This window comes from Ctenopharyngodon idella, chromosome 13 (assembly GCF_019924925.1).
Source record: "Ctenopharyngodon idella isolate HZGC_01 chromosome 13, HZGC01, whole genome shotgun sequence".
Classification (NCBI taxonomy): domain Eukaryota; kingdom Metazoa; phylum Chordata; class Actinopteri; order Cypriniformes; family Xenocyprididae; genus Ctenopharyngodon; species Ctenopharyngodon idella.
Genome location: NC_067232.1, coordinates 24,503,974 through 24,525,920, shown reverse-complemented (window position 1 = coordinate 24,525,920; position 21,947 = coordinate 24,503,974). Strand labels below are relative to the sequence as shown.

The window sequence follows — 21,947 nt, the reverse complement described above, 5'->3', positions numbered from 1 at the left end:
TTTTTGTTTTTATTTTTTTTTAATCAAATAAATGCAACCTTGGTGAGCATAAGAGACTTTTAAAAACAGTAAAAATCTTACCGATAATATAGTTGTCTTTAAAATATCACAGTGTCTTTATAATATCAAACTTACTATTTTTTACTACTTCATACAAATGGGAGTTTATGCATGAAAATATGTAGCTATCATCCTGATCTTGATCATGTTTGTTGATTACTCTTCAGCGATTTCTCTGGAACAGTATGAGGCGCAGGGCCTTGGCGACGCAGATCACTCTCTCACCCTGAGGTCACGAGCTAGCAGGAAGTCACTGAGCTGTAAATCGCTCAGCTGCAACCGGAGTTCAGTGTCCCTCAATACCCTCACTGCAGAGTCTGACACGCACTCAGTCCATGATACGCTCCGCAGACACACACCTGGAGCCTTCAGCAGCACCATGGTGAGAAAAGGAAAGACTTATCTTTGGTGTTTACTGTACATGTGTACTTTTCCTTGTCTTTATTAGTTTATTTCTTTATTTCTTTACACCCTGTATTAGTCATCCATTAATTTCACAGTAACACACTGTAACACACACTATTTACTGTCATAAACAAATAAATCATAAATAATTTTTTCCTGTAGGAATGTGCTGTTGTTCCAGACCCTCAGCTTCAGGTGAAGCTGAGCTCACTGTCATCCCCCATGCGTTCCTCTCTCCGACAAGAAGCTGCTGAAATCTCTCAGATCCTAGACTTCTTTCTCGCCCTCACTGTCTGCAACACCGTAGTCGTTTCCTCACCCACTCAGCCAAGACATGTGGTATGATCCAAGATTTACTGATATTTAACTGATAGTCTCAAACTCATGCTATCATACACCTCACCTAACATATGATATTGATTACTAGAGTTTACTGTTTTATAGTTTACACACCTTAAATTGATTTAGATCTTTATGTTAGTACTTCATTAAAAAAACAATACTTTGTTTTGATATTTTAGCAGTGGTGATTTAATTGTTCTTTAACTGCGAGTTTGAATGGTAAACCATCTCAGGAAGGTATCTTTGAATTCATCCCTCTTAAAGCTTCGGCACTACAACGACACACATTCAGACGGCATCATGGGAGTTTACCCAAAAATGAAAATTCTGTCATTAATTACTCACCCTCATGTCGTTCTAAACCAGTAAGACTTTCGTTCATCTTTGGAACACAAATAAAGATATTTTTAATGAAATCGGAGAGTTTTCTGTCCCTCCATTGACAGTCTACTCAACTACCACTTTGACGCTTTAAAACGTTTATAAAGAGATCGTAAAACTAATCCATATGAATTGAACGGTTTAATGAAGAGAAAATTTCTTTATATGATGATCTGCTTTAATTTAGGCATTTATTCATATATAAATATTCATCAACTCACACATCAGTTGTGGTAAACGGAAGCTCAAGCATGTTTGCTTAACATGTGAGAACCAGTGAGGTTCATTCGCAGCACGTTTGAGCTTCCGCAAGAACCAAAGTGGTTTGTTCTCACGCATCGAGCAGGTTCGGTTGAGCTTCTGTTTAAATTCGCTGATAAATGTTTAGATCTTGTCTTGGTCTCAAACCCTCAAAGTTTCTGTCTTATCTTGGTCTCAAACCCCCAAAGACTTGGTCTTGTCTTGGTCTCAAAGCCTCAAAGACTTGGTCTTGTCTTGTTCTCAAACCCAGAAAATCTTGGTCTTATCTTGGTCTCAAACCCAAAAAGTCTTGGTCTCTCTGACAAGCAGGGTGGAACGAGAGCCGTGAGAGAACGGTGCAAGGCCGGTGGAGTGATTGCTAAGGAGCATCATCTGCGCACTGCACCAGTCTCGTATCTCACATGGAGGAGCTCCGGAAGCATAAAGGGAGGAGAGACGACAGTGAAGGATGAGAGAGGACCAAACCTGGACTTTATGTTATGTTTTATTATGTTTGTGTGTGCAGCAGTCGTCCGTGAGGGACTGCCGCCATTTTACTTTTGTTTTGTTGTTTATTTATTTGATGATTATTAAAGTTTGTGAACGTTTGCTGGTTCCCGCCTCCTTCTTCCTGTATATACGAATTGTGTTACATTAGTGCGCAGGTGATGCTTCTTAGCGATCACGCACCGTTCTCTCACGGCTCTTGCCCCACCCTGCTTGTCACAGTCTCAAACCATCAAAGTCTTGGTCTTATCTTGGTCTCAAACCCAAAAAGTCTTGGTCTTATCTTGGTCTCAACCCCTCAAAGTCTTGGTCTTGTCTTGGTCTCAAACCCTCAAAGTCTTGGTCTTGTCTTGGTCTCAAACCCAAAAAGTCTTGGTCTTGTCTTGGTCTCAAACCCAAAAAGTCTTGGTCTTGTCTTGGTCTCAAACCCAAAAAGTCTTGGTCTTATCTTGGTCTCAAACCCTCAAAGTCTGGTCTTGTCTTGGTCTCAAACCCTCAAAGTCTGGTCTTGTCTTGGTCTCAGCCCCTCAATGTCTTGGTCTTATCTTGGTCTCAAACCTAAAAAGTCTTGGTCTTATCTTGGTCTCAAACCTAAAAAGTCTTGGTCTTGTCTTGGTCTCAAACCCTCAAAGTCTTGGTCTTGTCTTGGTCTCAAACCCAAAAAGTCTTGGTCTTGTCTTGGTCTCAAACCCAAAAAGTCTTGGTCTTATCTTGGTCTCAAACCCTCAAAGTCTGGTCTTGTCTTGGTCTCAAACCCTCAAAGTCTGGTCTTGTCTTGGTCTCAGCCCCTCAATGTCTTGGTCTTATCTTGGTCTCAAACCTAAAAAGTCTTGGTCTTGTCTTGGTCTCAACCGCTCAAAGTCTTGGTCTGAGTAATTAATGACAGAATTTTCATTTTTGGGTGAACTAACCCTTAAATTCACATGAAGTATGTTTTAAGCATTAGAGCAGGGTAAACAATGATTTACTGATCTTAATCTGTGCCCGTTTTTAATGGATGTTTCACACTTCCAATCCAATGGATATCACCTTGCAGGAAAAGACTGGCCTTAGCAATGGATTTAGGCCCAGGGCTTTTCCCAGTGGGCCAGTCAATTTGTGAACCACTGTCAAAACTGAATTAACCTCAAACATGGTTCAAGCTGTGCTAAAAATGCTACACTCATTTTTCATTGCTGAAAGCATAATTCATATAAATGGCTTGCAAAAATGATACTTCTGATATGTGCATTTCTGTGCAAATTTGTGAATCTGTTCATGTAATATCAGGTTCAGATGCCTGTGGTTCGCACACCCCTGCGCTCTCTAGAGGAGATGAAGGCCATGTTTCAGAAGCTGAGTCTGCCTCGCTTTCCCTATTCACTTAATCAAAACACAGACACTCCTCCCAGCCTAACCAAGAAACTCTTCGCCCGGGGTCGTTCAGCTTCCTACTTCCCTAACAGCAACCCGCAAACACCCATCAAGATCCCACAGTCACCCATCACGCCTTCTGGCACCCCTTCAAGCACTCCGTCCAACCCTGTGACTCCTGCACTATTGTCCAGTGGGGCGTGGGGTGAGAACGTGGAAGACAAACAGCAGGCCAAAGATAACTCTGCTGATGAGAGTGAGAGCGATGATGAGGATGAGGCAGAAGAGTTGCTGTACGAAGCGGAGAGCCCGGATGAGGCGGCATTGGTGCAAGCAGCAAAGGCTTATGGATGCACTCTGCTGGGCCGGTCCCCAGAGCAAGTCCTCGTGGCTGTTCCAGGCACAGGGCCACTGTCCATCCCTCTGCTACACGTACTCCCATTTCATTCTGCCCGCAAGAGGATGTCTGTGGTGGTGCGCCATCCCCTCACTGGAGAGGTTGTAGTTTACACTAAAGGAGCTGATAACGTCATTATGGAGCTGGCTGAAGAAGGTATGTGAGGTGATGTCTTTCATGTATGTTTAATTAAAGTTAGTTCACACCAGAGGTTGCGTTAAAGGATTAGTTCACTTCAGAATTAAAATTTCCTGATGATTTACTCACCCCCATGTCATCCAAGATGTTCATGTCTTTCTTTCTTCAGTCAAAAAGAAATGAAGGTTTTTGAGGAAAACATTCCAGGATTTTTCTTCATATAGTGGACTTCAACAGTTACCAATGGTTTGAAGGTCCAAATTGCAGTTTCAACGCAGCTTCTAAGGGCTCAACACAATCTCAACCGAGGAATAAGGGTCTTATCTAGACCTTTGTTATGATCAAATGATAGGTTGAATACGATGATTAAAAGATCGGTCATTTTCTAAAGAAAATAAAAATTTATATACTTTTTAACCACAAATGCTCATCTTGCACTAGCTCTGCGATGCGCCACGCATTACGTAATCATGTTGGAAAGGTCATGCGTGACATAGGTGGAAGTATCTCAGTAGGGCGAAAAACTCCATCTCATTTTCTCCTCCAACTTCAAAATTGTCCGACATCGTTGTTTTACCTTTTTTTTTATAAAGGCCGTTTGACTTAGTCGTTGCATGTTCGCTTTGTAGACACTGGGTCGGAAATTCCGCCTACGTCATGTGTGACCTTTCCAACGTGACTACGTTATGTGCAAAGTCATGGATTCGCATCGCAGAACAGTGCAAGATGAGCATTTGTGGTTAAAAAGTACATACATCTTTATTTTGTTTTTTTGGAAAAAGACAGATCATTACGCTAGATAAGACCCTTGTTCCTTGGCTGGGATCGTGTAGAGCCCTTTGAAGCTGCACTGAAATGGCAATTTGGACCTTCAAACTGTTGGTAACCGTTGAAGTCCACTATATGGAGAAAAATCCTGGAATGTTTTCATCAAAACCTTAATTTCTTTTTGACTGAAGAAAGAAAGACATAAACATTTTGGATGACCTGGGGGTGTGTAAATTATCTGGAAATTTTAATTCTGAAGTAAACTATGGTTTACTCACCCTCGAGCCATCCTAGGTGTTTATGACTATCTTCTTTCAGGCGAACACAATCAGAGATATATTTAAAAATATCTTTAGTCCTTAGGTTTATAATGGTTGTGAATGGGGGGCCGCATTTTGAAGTAAAAAATAATGCATCCATCCATAATAAAAGTAATCCATACGACACCAGTGGGTTATTAAAGGCCTTCTGAAGCGAAGCGATGTGTTTTTGTAAGAAAAATATCCATATTTAAAACTTTATAAATTCAAATAACTAGCTTCTGGCGGACCGTACGCAGAATGCGCAAGTCGATTTGCGGCAGAAAGAGTATCCTTTGACCTGACGCGCAATGTAATGTTGAACGCGGAGGCGCTGAGGATAGAGCAAAACAAATCACTGGTCATGGATTATAAATCTAAAACGATAATTTTTAAAGAGAAATGTTGGAGGATTTCAATATAAGAGAAGAGGAGCTTAAATTTGTTGCACAGCCCTATTTGTTTAAACCGCGAGAGGAGTCTAAGCTTACAATACGCCTACATCCTGCGTCATACATTGCGTCAGAGGATTGCTCATTTGGTCGACTTGCGCATTCTGCGTACAGTCGTCCGCCGGAAGCTAGTGTTCTGAAACTGGTGTTTAAAGGGGAAAAAATAAATTAGCCTTAAATGTTTGCAATTGGTCATGCTGGTAGTGCTGCACAAATCACATGTAGTTTGAAATGACTTATGATAAACTTTAACATCTCATATTGCTTCTGCTTACGTACTGTATCAAGATTAAAAACGCCTCTTTGTGCTGGCCCAGAAGTGTACAAAAGATCAAACCTCTCTAAGGGTCCATTCATACAGGCATTATTGCTGCTTTTCCATTGTTTTTCTATGTAAACATTCACTAGATGGACGTGTTTGATCGTTAAGCTCGCATCTCTCGACTTTTGCAGCGTCTCTCACATGACAGAGTTCTTAACCCTTGTGCATCAATTAAAAGAAGTTATAAAAATTTGAAGCTTGGCTGTACAGACTTAAGTTTGGTCCCATTTTAAAGAAGACCCTTGGTAGATTATTGTGGAAGTTATAGAGGTTTTGAAAATGATTTATGAGCAAATTTTTATATAAAATATAATTTTATAAAACATGTTGAACGCAAAAATTGCTAAAAAAAAAAAAAAAAATCAAAGCCATGAATCTAAACAAGTTCCAAATTTGAGGTTGAGGTTCAGTAAGATATTGTTTAGTCAATTTTTTTTCCCCATTAGATGCCAGCAAAGCTCCACTGGTGCACACAGTGGTTGGATTTGTGATTTGCATTACAGTAGAGTTTTCTCTCTCAAATATTACACACACACAATTTTTTATTACACACATACAAACCACACTCTGACATCCACACCAACACACCCACACAATTATAGCTGCATAATTTATCCAATTGGCTCTATAATATGCAGAAGCAGAAAACAGGAATAAAGTGAGTATGTGCTTTATAGGCCAAACCTGAGAAAATGGCATCATCTGGTAAAAAATAGTAAAAATGTTCATTTTGAAGCATTGCCAACAGAATGAAAGCCTATTAACAAAGACTGCATCATTTTATAGTTAAATGGCCCTGGGATTCAAAATGGCAGTTTTAATGGGTTTCAAAGGGGACATTTTTGTCCTTAAGGTCCTGAGTGTAACTGTTTTGTGTATCTAGTTCAAAATAAGATGTATTAAAGGAAATGAGGGTGAAATATTAAAGGAACACTCCACTTTTTTTGAAAATAGGCTCATTTTCCAACTCCCCTAGAGTTAAACAGTTGAGTTTTACCGTTTTCAAATCCATTTAGCCGATCTCCAGGGTCTGGCGGTACCACTTTTAGCATAGCTTAGCATAGTTCATTGAATCAGATTAGACCATTAGCATCTCGCTCAAAAATGACCAAAGAGTTTAGACATTTTTCCTATTTAAAACTTGACTCTTCTAAAGTTACATTGTGTACTAAGACCGACGATTTTCTAGGCCGATATGGCTAGGAACTATATTCTCATTCCGGCGTAATAATAATGGTAATAATACCATGGGTGGCAGCAGGTGCAATGATATTACGCAGCGTCTCTCACAAATGTCTCCATGGTTGGAGTCAAGTTTTATATAGGAAAAATATCGAAACTCTTTGGTCATTTTTTAAGCGAGATGCTAACGGTCTAATCAGATTCAATGAACTATGCTAAGCTATGCTAAAAGTGGTACCGCCAGACCCGGAGATCGGCTGAATGGATTCGAAAACGGTAAAACTCAACTGTTTAACTCTAGGGGAGTTGGAAAATGAGCCTATTTTCAAAAAAAGTGGAGTGTTCCTTTAATATTGTAATAGAAATACACATGTGCCAAAATTTATGCTGTTGACATTAACAGGCAAAATTATCAAAAAAAACAAAACTGAAAAAGACAAAAATGTCCTTAAGACGCACAAGGGTTAAAATGTGGCTCTCAAGTGAACTGAAGTTCAACTTTTTAAAAAAAATGTTTTTTTTCTTTTTTTTCTTTCAGTTCCACTCTCGTTTTTACCACGCAGTCTGTGTGAATGGCCCCTCAGGGTCACATTTACCTTTGTACAGCGAAAATCCGTGATTGAAATGTCATCATCTCAGTTGGAATCGGTGCAATCTAGAACCTTGTGTTAGATTAAATATTTCCCCACAAGGATTTCCCATCAGATTCAAATTTGTTGATTTTTTTTATTTTTATTTTTAACATGTAGTTATGGCAGTTATGGCCTAATGGTTATAGAGTCTGACTTGTAACCCGAAGGTCGCAGGTTCAAGTCTCAGTTCCAGCTACACATCACTTCACTTTAGTTTCGCCACATTGACCAATATAAAGCTTCTTAGTTTGGAAGTGACCTCTAAGTAAGCAGTGCTACACTATTGACAATGGGCAGCGGACCTTCTTTGGCTGTGAAATTTCATTAAAATGTTTCGGTAATGTGACCGTGCCTTGAGACCTCTGAAAAGAACCAAGTGTGAAGTCATGATCCTTTCAAGTGTTTGGAGTATGTGTAGTAGATTACAGTAATGTACTGTATTTATTGTAATCACAGACTGTTGAGGATTAAAAAATGCTCCAGTCCATAATGTCATGTTGTGCAGCCCTACTTTTTGGATATTTGGATGCGATATTGTCCCACAAGTGTCTTTGTTTTGACTGTGTGTGCATGTAGGTGCAGCTGAAGATGGTTTCGCTAGGGAAGTTATGGAGCGGACGCAGAAACACCTGGACCAGTATGCAAGAGAGGGACTGCGCACTCTCTGTGTTGCTAAAAAAGTACTCCTTTCACTCTCATTTCCCTTATTTGCAACATTGATTATCTTTTATTTGCATACAGCACATCAAATGTAACCTGACAATAGAATGCATTAAGATGCCAGTACATGAAGGTTGAGTCTTGAAGGAAATTGTCGGCATATGATTGACAGGTGTTGGAAGAGCAGGAATACAAAGCCTGGTTGAAGAGACATGAGTATGCAGAAACCAGCATTGAAAACAGAGAAGAGCTTCTGCTCGAATCTGCCGAGAGACTGGAAACTAATCTCACATTATTGGGTGAGACATTAAGACAATGAAGACAAAAATGAAATGATGTTGTGTATTGGTTGTCCTAGCCTAATTCTTTCTTGGCTTTCAGGGGCGACGGGTATAGTAGACCGCCTGCAGGAGGAAGTGCCTGAGACCATTGAGGCTCTGCAGGAAGCTAAGATTAAAGTATGGGTCCTCACAGGGGACAAACAAGAGACGGCTATTAATATTGCTTTTGCTTGCAAACTCCTCAGACCCACAGACCACATACTGATGGCCAATTGTGACAGCAAGGTAAGTAGAGGTGGTGGAAGAAAGAAACTCAAAGAAAAAAAATAAGATTTTAGCAAAGGATTTAAACAAAGTGACTATTTACACCCTGGTATAAGTAGCACGGTCCACTATTGTCAATTTAATATTTGTTTTGTATAATATGCAATAAGTTAAAGTACATCTGTAAGTAAATTCCAAAAGGATATTTATTTATATTAGACTTTTCCAAACATCTAGGCATTATATTATATTATATTATATTATATTATATTATATTATATTTACTGCTGTCAATCGATTAAAAAATTAACTAATCACTCACACATTTTTTCTGTAATTAATCCCAACTAACATTAAAGTTTTTAATATGTTTTTATATTGTAATAATTTTACATTTAATCCCCAAATTAATGTAGAAACAACATAAAGACAGTATATTTTAAATATTTGATCTAACAGGTAGGAAATATCCAGAATCAAAGCTGTTATCAAACACTTCACAGTCTTTACTGCATAATTTAGATTAAAATATAGATTCATTTTTATTAAAGCTACAAAAGTTATTCAGTCAAGAGCAGTCAGTGATTTTCTCTTTGTGTTTTGCTCCTTGATTAACAGACTGTAGCAGGTTTATTAGGCTGCTGTCACTTTAAGACCTGCAGCACATGATGCGGATCTGCATCCTATTTTCTCACAACTCTTTGTGTTCATTTAAGACTTTATTTAACTCATTTAAGACTAAGCTTACGAGGATACTCGACAAATCAGCCATTTTGGCATGATTTTGTGTGTTTTTGTCCGTCCAAGCGCAATTTGTGCTACCCGCTCAGATTTGACAGCGAAAAATGCTACCTATCTGATTGCTACCAGCATCGTATTCATGTGGTTTGAGGCTTTATTAACATCCTTGCATACCCCTACCATAAACCTACCCACAATTTAATAGGTAGCACAATCTAATCGGTAGCATTATTCGTCAGAACACCAGCGCGCCACTACTGTATTGCGTTTTCTTTTGTCTTGTCATGCTTGAATGGTTTAAAAGCATTTGAATGAATAAGAGAGTGATCATATAATGCAATGCTAGCTAATGGATTGCGTTAAATATTTTAACGTGTTAAACAGAAAAAAGTGTGTGCGTTAACGCGTTAATTTTGACAGCACTTATTATATTTTATTAGAAAAAATGCAAAAGCTAGGGCAAAAATGCCAACAAAAAACAAAGGTAGACGCCAGTATGTTCAGTCCTTTATGCTGCGCTGTATATAAAACTTGAATCTGAATTACATTTTTTGTGTGTGTGATTTGTCCCTCAGGAGGCTTGTGAGGCTCAATTTCATGAGTTACAACATGAGATCAGACAGGTCACAAAGGGAGGCGCATCTGAAGATAATTGTAGCTCTGACTGTGTGTTGGTCATTGATGGGCGTACGCTGGACTATGCTCTGCAGAAGGAGTTACAGGGGTCGTTCCTGGAACTCGCATGCTGCTGTCGCTCAGTCATATGCTGCAGATCCACCCCCCTGCAGAAGAGTCAGGTGGTACGGCTCGTCAGAGATCAGCTGAAGGTCATGACCCTGGCTATAGGTGAGTAAGTACATTGAAAGGTATATGGTTGAATGTCAATGTAGAATGTTGTTTAAACTAAAATGCGTGATGCTCATGTTCAGGTGATGGAGCCAATGATGTCAGTATGATTCAGATGGCAGATGTTGGCATTGGCATCTCAGGCCAGGAGGGCATGCAGGTACACGCAGAAACCAGGGTTGGGCAAAATTCAGGATTTAAGAATTCACTACCGTGCAATTAATGGGGGTGAATTTGACTGACCATGACCACATTCCATAGGATGTTCAATTGGATTGATAGAAAGATGAAACTATTCCTTAAATGTTTTGAATAATTCTGATGAATTTTGACTAATTACACTACCGTTTAAAAGTTTGGGTTTGGTAGGATTTTTTTAAAGCTTTTGAAAGCAGTCAAATGCTTACTTATGCTCACCAAGTCTGCATTTATTTCATCAAAAATACAGTGAAAACATTAATATTGTGAAATATTATTACAATTTAAAAGAACTGTTTTCTGTTTTAAATTTATTATATAAATGCAATTCATTCCGGTGATGGCAAAGCTGAATTTTCACATCTTTTTTTTACAGACTTTATATTGCAATTGGTATACAATGAGACAGGGCGACAAACAATAAAACGAAAAAGTAGTACTTAAAACAGTGCGAGACAAACAGGCAAATCCCCTTTCCCCAAACCCAGCAACATATGGGGGGAGGGAAATAAATTATATATATATATATATATATATATATATATATATATATATATATAATTAGTGCTGTCAATTGATTTAAAAAATTAAATAATCAAATTTTTGCTGTAATTAATCATGATTAAAAACATTGGAGTTTTTAATATTTTTATATTGTAATAATTTCACAGTTACTCTCCAAATTAATGTAGAAACAGCTTAAAGACAGTATATTTTAAGTATTTGTTTGTATAATGGCATCTTTTTATGAATGAAGGCCAGTATCACTGATACTAATACTGGCACTGATGTCTCCATGAAATTGATTTTTTTTAAACATTATTTATAGACATTCAACATTACAATATAACTAAAAGCTGTCAATTTCAGCATTTATTAGGCTTTAAAAAATAACAACTTTTAATTTAAGTGAACTTAAGACAATCTTCACATAAACCCATAATAATAAATGTTGTATTTACCTGTGACATGTCTATCAGATATACAGAAATTGAATAAAGTTATCAAACACTTTACTTAAATTATAAATTAAATATAGATTAATCCTTATTAAAGCTAAAATTTTCTGTTACCTTTGTTCTTTGATTAACATTAATGTCAGGCATCACAGCAACTGGTTTATTAGGCTGCTGTGACTTTAAGAGCTGCCGCTGCCGAATCTGATGCGCATCTCATTTTCTCACAACTCTTTAAGGTCTTTTAAGACATTATTTAACTCATTTAAGACTGCTCTTATGAGGATACTCGACAAAACTGGCATTTTGGCATAATTCTGTGTGTTATTGTTTGTTCAAGCGCGAAAGAACTCAATACTGGCGCGCATCTTTGTCATGTGTGTGTCACGCAGACACGACATTCACAGACAGCGCGTTCTCGTTTTTCTTGTGGCTTTTGAATGGTTTAAAAGCATTTGCGTGAATAAGAGCACGATCATATAATGTAACGCTAGCCAAATTATGACTGAAAAAATAAAATGAAAGTAAATTTGAATTTTCAGTAGCCATTACTCTAGTCTTCAGTGATCCTTCAGAAATCATTCTAATGGTGATATGGTGCTCAGTGGTTATTATCAATGTTAAAAAAAGTTGTTCTGCTTTATATTTTTTTATGCTTTAGTTTTTTACACGTTGGATCATTTATTTCTATAAATTAATATAGAATTAATACGATTTTTTTACTGAAAAAACATTAGATTTCACATTATTGTTAAAACCTTGTAGTTCATTTAACAGAACAGATTCAAAATGTTTATGTTATCTTCTCCCTGTGTATATATAGGCAGTGATGTCCAGTGACTTTGCCATCTCCAGATTTAAGTTCCTGAGAAAGCTAATTTTGGTTCACGGTCATTGGTGCTACACACGGTTGGCTAACATGATCCTCTATTTCTTCTACAAGAATGTGGTGAGTAATGTACACATTTACACTGTTCCTCATGCAGCCCTTATCGTATGAATCAATGCGGTCCTGACCTGTTCCTCTTTTTCTTTTTTTCTTTTTTTTCCTTTTTCATGTAGATGTATGTGAACCTGTTGTTCTGGTACCAGTTTTTCTGTGGCTTTTCAGGCAGCACGATGACCAACTCGTGGGTTTTAATCTTCTTCAACCTTCTCTTCACTTCCGTACCTCCGCTCGTATATGGCGTGCTGGACAAAGATGTGTCTGCGGAGACACTCCTAGAACTGCCTGATCTCTACAAGTCTGGACAAAACTCGCAGGTGGTCATCTTGTCTCACATGTCATTCTGCCTTTCTGTTGTGTTCAGCGCATGAGCTGTTTTGCATGTTATGAATATAGTGATGGCTTATGTGTGGTCATGTGATGTGTGTTTTCAGGCCTATCTTCCATCAACGTTCTGGCTGACCATTCTCGATGCGTTTTATCAAAGCCTAGTGTGTTTCTTCATACCTTACTTTGTAAGTCATTCTGAAATTCTTCACTTTACTAAGTGTTCCTTATTTGAACTCATTTGAGTTTTTTGCATTGTTCCCAAATGACACATGAGATCTTAGGTGTGCCACTGTGAACAAAAACAAAAAGTGTGTAAAGTTTCTTAAATGTGCATTTAAATAGAAAATGTGCATTTTTCATGTCTTTCTTTCTTCAGTCGAAAAGAAATGAAGGTTTTTGAGGAAAACATTCCAGGATTTTTCTCCATATAGTGGACTTCAACAGTTACTAATGGGTTGAAGGTCCAAATTGCAGTTTCAGTGCAGCTTCAAAGAGCTCTACATGATCCCAGACGAGGAATAAGGGTCTTATCTAGAGAAACAATTGGTCATTTTCTAAAAAAAAAAAAAAATTATATACTTTTTAACCACAAATGCTCATCTTGCACTGCTCTGCGATGCGCCATGCATTACGTAATCATGCTGGAAAGGTCAGGGTGAAAAATATTTGACTTAGTCTTTGCACGTTCGCTTTGTAGACACTGGATCGGTACTTCCACCTACGTCACGCGTGACCTTTCCAACATGATTACGTAATGTGTGGTGCATCGCAGAGCAGTGCAAGATGAGCATTTGTGGTTAAAAAGTATATAATTTTTATTTTTTTTAGAAATAACCGATCGTTTCGCTAGATAAGACCCTTATTCTTTGTCTGGGATAGTGTAGAGCCCTTTGAAGCTGCACTGAAACTGCAATTTGGACCTTCATCCCGTTGAACCCCAGTGAAATCCACTATATGGAGAAAAACCTGGGAATGTTTTCCTTAAAAACCTTCATTTCTTTTCGACTGAAGAGAGAAAGACGTGAACATCTTGGATGACATGGGGGTGAGTAAATTATCAGGAAATTTGAATTCTGAAGTGAATTAATCCTTTAAATGTTAAGAACTGAATGTTTGAAATATAATTAATCATTTAAATGCCTAAAAAGATTCAAGTAATATGATTCAAATATACTTTTCAGAGCCGTGCTCACATATAACAATTCATATTGTATTTGTATGTTATGAAGGCGTATGCAGGGTCTGATATTGGAGTATTTTCGTTTGGCTCTCCAATCAATGCCTCTGCTCTCTTCATTATCCTCCTGCATCAAGTCATAGAGAGTCGCACAGTGGTAAGCCAATCACAAATTTATCATCTGTAATGCAGTGTAATATGTAAAGTAAATCTTTAGAATAGTTATTGCAATCCATGCCACACTATCTCCTCACCATGTGTTACAATAAGATCTCTTATACACTACTAGGCAAAGGTTTGGAATAAATTAAGGTTTTTTGAAAGAAGTCTCTTTCCCAAAGGATGCATTTATTAAGCAGCACAACTGTTTTCAACATTGATAATAATAATAATAAATGTTTCTTGCGCAGCAAATCAGCATATCAGAATGATTTCTGAAGGATCATGTGACACTGAAGACTGGAGTAATGATGCTGAAAATTCAGCTTTGATCACAGGAATACATTACAGTTTACTATATATTCACATAGAAAACAGCTGTTTTAAATTGTAATAATATTTCACAATTTTTGCTGTAATTTTGATCAAATAAATGCAGCCTTGGTGAGCAGAAGAGACTTCTTTCAAAAACAGTTAAAAGTCATAATTATTCCAAACTTTTGGAATAATTGGAAATTTAGAATAAGGTAGTGTAAATCTGAGGTTTTGCCCTACATAATTGTACATTGACATATATCTCCCAATTGGCTGCAAACATTATCTTAAATCATTCAGCAGCTTCACATTCGGTGTGCACAGAGAAATTGCGTTTTGCATAAAAACGCATTAACAACGAAGCACTGAGTTATTCTTGTAACAAAATTTGCAAACCATACCACTATCATTGATGTCTTTATTTATGGACTGGCTCTGTATCTTATGCTAATGCATGATTTTTAAAAAAATGTTTTTATTTTTTTCAGACATGGATACACGCTACATTGCTGCTCTTCAGTGTCCTGTTCTATTATGCCTTTGTCCTGTTGTTCAGCATTACATGTGTGACATGCAACTCTCCTACAAACCCCTACGGCATTGAGACTAAAATGATGTCTGAGTCGCTCTACTATTTAGTATGTGGACTAACCACAGTCCTGGCCCTGCTACCTAGGTATTACACACACACACACTTACACACACACACACACCTGAATTAGTTCATTCACATGATACAATAACAGACTGTAACACTGTTTCAAAACCTAGTTACCTGACTACAAAATTTTATGTTAAAGGCTGGAATGCAGTACATGACTTTTAAAATCTGAACAGATTTTAAAACACTAGGCGTCACACACTTGCAGGCTTTTTAAATGGTTATAGAAAAAAACTGGGCGTCATAAACCAGGGTTTCCCAAACAGGGTTCTTTATTTACAAAATCGCATAATTTCCAACATTTTGTGCACAGAAGTTTACAGCTTTTCAGCAGTATTCCACCAAAATAACAGCTTGAGGACTTGAATTGTTAAAAGTGAAGAATTTAAAGGATTAGTTCACTTTCAAATGAAAATTACCTCAAGCTTTACTCGCCCTCAAGCCATCCTAGGTGTATATGACTTTCTTCTTTCTGATGAGCACAATCAGAGAAATATTAATAAATATCCTGATGCATCCGAGCTTTATAATGGCAGTGAATAGGACCAACAAGTATGAAGCTGAAGAAAGTGTTTCCATCCACATTTATCCATCATAAACATGTGCTCCACACAGCTCTGGGGGGTTAATAAAGGCTTTCTGAAGTGAAGCAATGTGTTTGTATTAAAAAAATATCCATATTTAACAAGTTATGAAGTAAAATATGTAGCTTCAACCAGACCGCCTTCCATATTCAACTTACGAAGAAAGTGTAAAACTCTTGCAGTTCACAAAGCTTACGCTACATCCTACGCCTTTCTATATTCAACTTACAGAAAAGGTGTAACTGACGTGACGCCAGTTTACACTTTCTTTGTAAGTTGAATACGGAAGGCGGTCTGGTTGAAGCTACATATTTTACTTCATAACTTGTTAAATATGGATATTTTTTTAATACAAACACATCGCTTCACTTCAGAAGGCCTTTATTAACCCCCCCGGAGCCGTGTGGAGCACAGGTTTATGATGGATGGATGTGGATAGAAGCACTTTCTTGATCTTCATACTTGTTGGTCCTGTTCACTGCCATTATGAAGCTCGGCTGCATCAGGATATTTATTAATATTTCTCTGATTGTGTTCATCAGAAAGAAGATAGTCATATACACCTAGGATGGCTTGAGGGTGAGTAAAGCTTGGGCTAATTTTCATTTGAAAGTGAACTAATCCTTTAAGACACAAATATTAGTATTGTAACTTGTAGTATAACATTTATTATTATGAAATGTTAAATGTTTAATTTTAAAGTACAATTGTAGTTTTCAAACAGTAATTTCTGTCATCGTTTATATAATTAGTTAAAACTACTACTACTTATTATTATTATTATTATATTTAATTTGCTCTGGTTCCTAAAACACCAGTGTAATAGTAAAGTGAATCACAAATATCACTACTAAAAAGAGGTTTGAGTCCACTTTAAAGTCCAGGTACAAAGTCAAAATAAAACACTTATCAAAAAAATGAAATGAACCAACATCAGAGAACCATGAACATGCAAATGTGTCATTAAATTATTGAAATATTTTCTTAAAATCTCAGGGGGTACTTGAAGTAAATATTTTATGTGTAAAGGCCCGTTCACCAAGAACGATAACCATAAAGAAAACTGTATTCATGTCCACACCAACGTGTGCAGGTTTGTCGTCTGCTGCTTTAAATGCTTGAGACCTTAAAAGCAAAATGGATTCTGATTGGATGTCAATGTTTTTATCATTCTTCAGCTGGGGAAAAAAACATTCTGAAAGTGATTCCAATGATATGGTTTCTCTGTGTCATTATCATTATAGTTGTGATGTGGACTCTATTATTTTATATTTAGAACAATTTTTAGATCTATATCTTTATCATTATCGTTATAGTTATCGTCCTTGGTGTGAACGGGCCTTAAGGGGTTTGGCTGACAAGACAGTTTGGGGACCCCTGCACTAAACAACTGAGAATAACACGCTACCAGACTGACATCTTTTACAAACTCATGCAGAATCATGCGCCTCGTTCTAAGAGACGCATGACAATTGAAAACAATGTGCTCTAAAATCGGCTCAAAATATCAAACAGGTTTGATCTCCTCCAACTGGATAGAATCAAAGTCTGAAGCTACAAATCAGAGTCCGGGGCCTTTTTTCACTATGCGATTTTCTGCAAATCCGACTGCCCAAAATCTGCAGACTGTCTCTGACTTTCAAAATCTAGCAAATCGGGGCAAAAGTCATGTAGTGTATTTCAGCCTTCACAGCTAAAGAAGCAGTATTAATGACACCGTTATTTGAGAAATGTTATTATCTTGACAAACAAGTTTTCAGTTTCCCCCATTCAAGTTGATAAGATCTGTACTTGTATGCCTTTTCACTAGATAGAAAATAGTTGTCCGTAGGCGTTACCTTGATGGCTGTAGAGTGAATTATCTTTCCTTAAGACTTTGGCCAAACTTTATTGGAATATTATCACTTATGTGTTCATCTTGTCTCAAAGGCAGCTTATGATGGTACAGTATGTTTCACCCTTGGCTTTTTATCTCTTTCTGTGTTTCAGGATCCTGTTTCGTGCCTTTTGTAACACTGTCTGCCCAACTGACCTGGTGAGAGCACAGAAAATGGAGAGACTCTCGGCACAAGACTATTCCTCTAGTTTACGGCAGTGGAGGGAGAACAAAGCTGCTCAAAGACGCGTCCCTCAAAACCTCAGTGTGAATGCCGACATGCCCCACTTAACAGATTGTTTCGCTGAACAGGGCGCTGTTCTCTCATGACCAATAACAAAGTCTCTTTTGGTCATTTAAACATGGTCATTAGCTCAAATAGTGACTGTATATTCTTGCACTTTAATGATCGGTAGATACTCTGACCAGTCAAAATTCAGAGCTGGCTTTTCTCTGGCCAGTGAGTGTTTTCACTGTGTTGTGCCTGGGCTCGCTCATCCTCTGTGGGTGGAGCTTGCAGATGAACTGCATAGCAAACTACTTCCTGTCCAGTGATCACAGAATGGACTTGGAGTCTGGCTTTTGTGGACAAAAGATATACAGAGAATTGTTTACATTTCACACGGCTGGGCCTGTGATGTTTTTATTCACACATGCTCTCCAGCATCACACAAGAACCTCAAGAGTTGTGAAGATGAATTGTGGGTCAGGATGTGGCTACTTTGCTCCTACTCTAATGCAATACTCCATTTTTGGTTATTGAGGCTACAATATTCAGAGTTTCACAACTGCATAGGCCATTTAAAAATGAGCTTGCTACTTTCCTTAACACTAACATAATGCATAAACTCACAATTTCCCAAACAGTAGTTTTTCAGATTTTATATTCTAGCAAACTGTAAATGACCATTTTCCTCTGCTTGAGAATATAGGAAGGAATGATTAAAGATGTTTTTTTTCTGTTCTCAGTAATTAGGAAAAGCATGACTGTTTTAATATCTGATCATGGGGAACTTTGACACCATGAGGCCTTTACATTAAAGACATTAAGAGAATTTTCCATGCTCAGGAATAAAATGAGATGAATAAACAGGAGCTGATGTATTTGTGACCCAAGGTCCTTGATGTCCATTTGTGTTTTCATTCTGTCGGTGAACATGCCTACTAGATGCGTTACAAATGGACATGTCCAGTATTTTATGATAAATGCTAGATTGCTTTTTGTACTTAAATGCAATTTTATTTTTATTGCAAAACTGAATGCTTGAATGTGAATCGATAAACCAGAATGATCATCTAAGATGATTTTTTTTTTTTTTTTGAGTCATTGACTTGAAAGCATTATTTACATTCATATTGTAAGCCATTTGTGATATTTGTAAAATTTGCAATAAAACATTCAAAACTTCAAAACTCGACTAATGCATGAATATGAACATACACACAACCGATAGCCTATGTGTTATTGTAAAGCACTTGTTTAAAGAGATAAGAATTAGCTTTAAAATCAGGTTTGCCAACTTTTGAATTTAGCTTGGAGTAAAAAGAAAAAACACACAAAAACCCTGCATCAAAATAAGGTAAATAAACAGTTTCATTAGTTGTTATAATGTTTACATGGCATAGGCTACTGTTTTTATTAGCGTTCGACACAAATTGCACGATTTCAATTCATAAGCTTGTGATTTGAGTCCTATCTTGATTAAATATAGATTAATTTGGGTAAATATCAGGTACAGTAGCTATGTTAATTTTTCTCAAGGAAAAAATCTCTCAACTAATGCTGTAAACATACAGGGATCTCTGTCAGCTGGTATTATTATTAAAGGTTAAAATTAACAACTCTAATATAATGCGGTTTTTATAATAATAATGTTATAATATTTTTAATGATATAAGAGTAAAAATATAATATGTAATATAGTGCATATATTTAGCAAATACTCCTATAGTTCTATTTTTTTTTTCTTGCTAAGGTAACGTTAAATGTAACGTTATGCTACATATTGTTTACAAGCTGTTTTATTGACGTCTTTTCACGGTTGAAACACTGATTGAGTGATTACATGAGATATGATACATTTCGGTAAGTTGTACTGTAATCTTTCAACATACAGTGCACAGCATAAATGAGTACACAAATACAAAAGATGCATTTTCTTTATGATCACTAATACAATTCATGGAAAGATGGCAAAACTAAAATGTATTAAACATATACATGATAAAAACTGAGAAATATATGTCATTAATAGCCATAAAATAAGTAAATTAGCCAATTTCGTTTAAATGAAGGATTGCAGAAATGAGTACACCCTAGATTTAATTCAACAAATGTATAATATTCTAGTACTTAGTATGCCCTCCATAATTTTGAATATACTGCTCTGACCCTTCTTGGCACAGAGTGTACAAGTTCATGACAAATTGACACATCTACAGAATCCCCCACAGGTGCTCAAGAGTGTTAAGATTGAGTGCAATACATGTCCACAGAAGGTTTTTCACCTTGGGAGAATGCATATCCTCATTGTCATGTTGAAAAAATGCCCAATAATGCAGGGAATGAGGAAAGGGTGACATCTTCTGTTTCAAGTTTGTGTATCAAATTACACAGTGGGGTGGGAATCCATGACAGCATTGATAAAGCACAACTCTCTCACACCTTCAGCACTCATACATCCCTATATAAGAGCTTTACTACCACTGAACTTTACTGTGAGAACCAGGCACTTCTCACTGTACTCCTCCTCTAGCAACACCATAACATTTTGGATGCTGTTAGATCCAAAATGATTGATTTGGTCTCATGAGACCAGAGTATTGATTCCCAGAATCTATATTTTGTAAATATGGGCTTTGGAAATGGCTTTATTGTGTTTTGGCTACAGTAGGTAGTTCCAGTGAGAACAACAACCATGCATGTCATTTCTGCAGGCTGCATCTTACTCTGTGAGATGAACACTCTTCATCTCATCTTAGCTTTTGCTGGCTCTGAGACACTCGCTTGGTATTTCTCCTGCTCTTTGTCTAGCAAAAAATCCCTCATCACTAAATGAAAGCTTAAAATGAAGGCCTGATTATTTCAGGGGCCTTGTCACAAGTCCATTGTTTTTGAATTTCTGTTACTTTTGCTATATTTTCACACTTTAAAACAATGATTTGGTAATCCTCTTGTACCACTGTCCTCTTTTGTGCTAAGAAATAAGTCTCCTGATAGTTCTCTCCCAAGTGCTTCCATTGTTGTCACTTTTAATTGTCAAGAAATGACTTCTCTTGAAATGTTTTGGTTCAACATACTTACCTGTTGATCAAACATTGCCTTAAACTTACACCAGAAAATTTTTATTTCCTTTTATTTAGTAACTTTTAGGAGGGTGTACTCATTTTTGCTACACAACATTTTATCACCTTGATAAGAAAATCTTATTTTCCTGAATAATTTTGACATGCTTCTTTGGTAATTGATTAAGCAGACTTGCTGGAACATTATATCTCTAAAGAACCCTAACATGTCTTCTAAGTAACTGAGTAATTGCTGACTTTCAGAAGTTTCAGAGGGGGTGTACTCACTTACGCTGTGCACTGTACCTTCTTATGTTCATTCTCACTGCGTGAGAAAATCAATGTGAGAGCGTGAGAACAGTGTCAACTGCGTGAGTCCCACGCTGAATGTGTGAGAGTTGGCATCCCTGTGGGCCACATATGTGGTTCTTAGAATGACAGCAAATTTCAGCAATTTTACGTTGCTAATGAAATATCTTGATAAACAATGGACATGCACACTTGTCTTTGTGTGTTTCTAGACATTAATGTTTCCTTTTTCAGACCAAACAGCATTGTGTGTCTTCTTTGTTGCATCTAACCACCTTTACACTGCAAAAATAAAAATAAAAAAATAAATACAAAAGCTTTTGGCTCTTTTATACATTAATTTTCGTTGCCACATTTGTAGTGGGTTTCATTGGAAATGGGCTTGTCATATTTCTGGAATATATATAAATTAAAAGACCACTGCAAATTTAGCAGTTTCTTTGGATTTACTATTTATTATATGTATGTGTTAGTAAAATGAACATTTTTTATTCTATAAACTACTGGTGTTTAGAAAAATCATCACTTCCTTGCAAATGAAGCTCAAGAGGGAAGTCAAAATTTTAGACTTTATTGTACAAAGCAACAAAGCCGAGACGCCTGCAGGACATCTGAGTTTGTCTCTGGCCAGGGCGCAGTTCTTACACCCTCTTTCTTATCTGCTATTTCGCAATAACCTCAGTTTCACACAATTTTCTCATCCATCTCTCTAATAGTGGCAACCTGCCAAATGATAGTCAACCCTTTATCATAGGCAAGACTTAACATTTTCCAAGGACAACCGACTCCTTCCTAGAGGAGGGAAGCCTCACCATGACATCATCCACAGCCACTTGTGGTGTCCTGAAAATACCCCTTACTTGGCAATATATTCAGTGGGT

The 21,947-nt window shown here is 37.2% G+C and overlaps 1 protein-coding gene across 3 annotated transcripts in view; it reads left to right on the top strand.

Annotated features, from left to right (window-relative positions):
- atp10d (ATPase phospholipid transporting 10D) overlaps positions 1-18,885 on the top strand; it is a 37,442-nt gene extending 18,557 nt beyond the window's left edge. For all 3 annotated transcript variants that reach the window (XM_051916146.1, XM_051916149.1, XM_051916148.1), the window contains 14 exons: positions 228-442; positions 628-804; positions 3,205-3,841; positions 8,055-8,158; positions 8,311-8,437; positions 8,520-8,704; positions 10,000-10,270; positions 10,354-10,430; positions 12,248-12,373; positions 12,487-12,687; positions 12,805-12,885; positions 13,930-14,034; positions 14,840-15,027; positions 17,586-18,885. In XM_051916146.1, coding sequence (XP_051772106.1) covers positions 228-442; positions 628-804; positions 3,205-3,841; positions 8,055-8,158; positions 8,311-8,437; positions 8,520-8,704; positions 10,000-10,270; positions 10,354-10,430; positions 12,248-12,373; positions 12,487-12,687; positions 12,805-12,885; positions 13,930-14,034; positions 14,840-15,027; positions 17,586-17,802 — 2,711 coding nt within the window. In that variant the 3' untranslated portion in view covers positions 17,803-18,885. The remainder of the gene's footprint in view (positions 1-227; positions 443-627; positions 805-3,204; positions 3,842-8,054; positions 8,159-8,310; positions 8,438-8,519; positions 8,705-9,999; positions 10,271-10,353; positions 10,431-12,247; positions 12,374-12,486; positions 12,688-12,804; positions 12,886-13,929; positions 14,035-14,839; positions 15,028-17,585) is intronic.
- Positions 18,886-21,947: the final 3,062 nt, after the last annotated feature.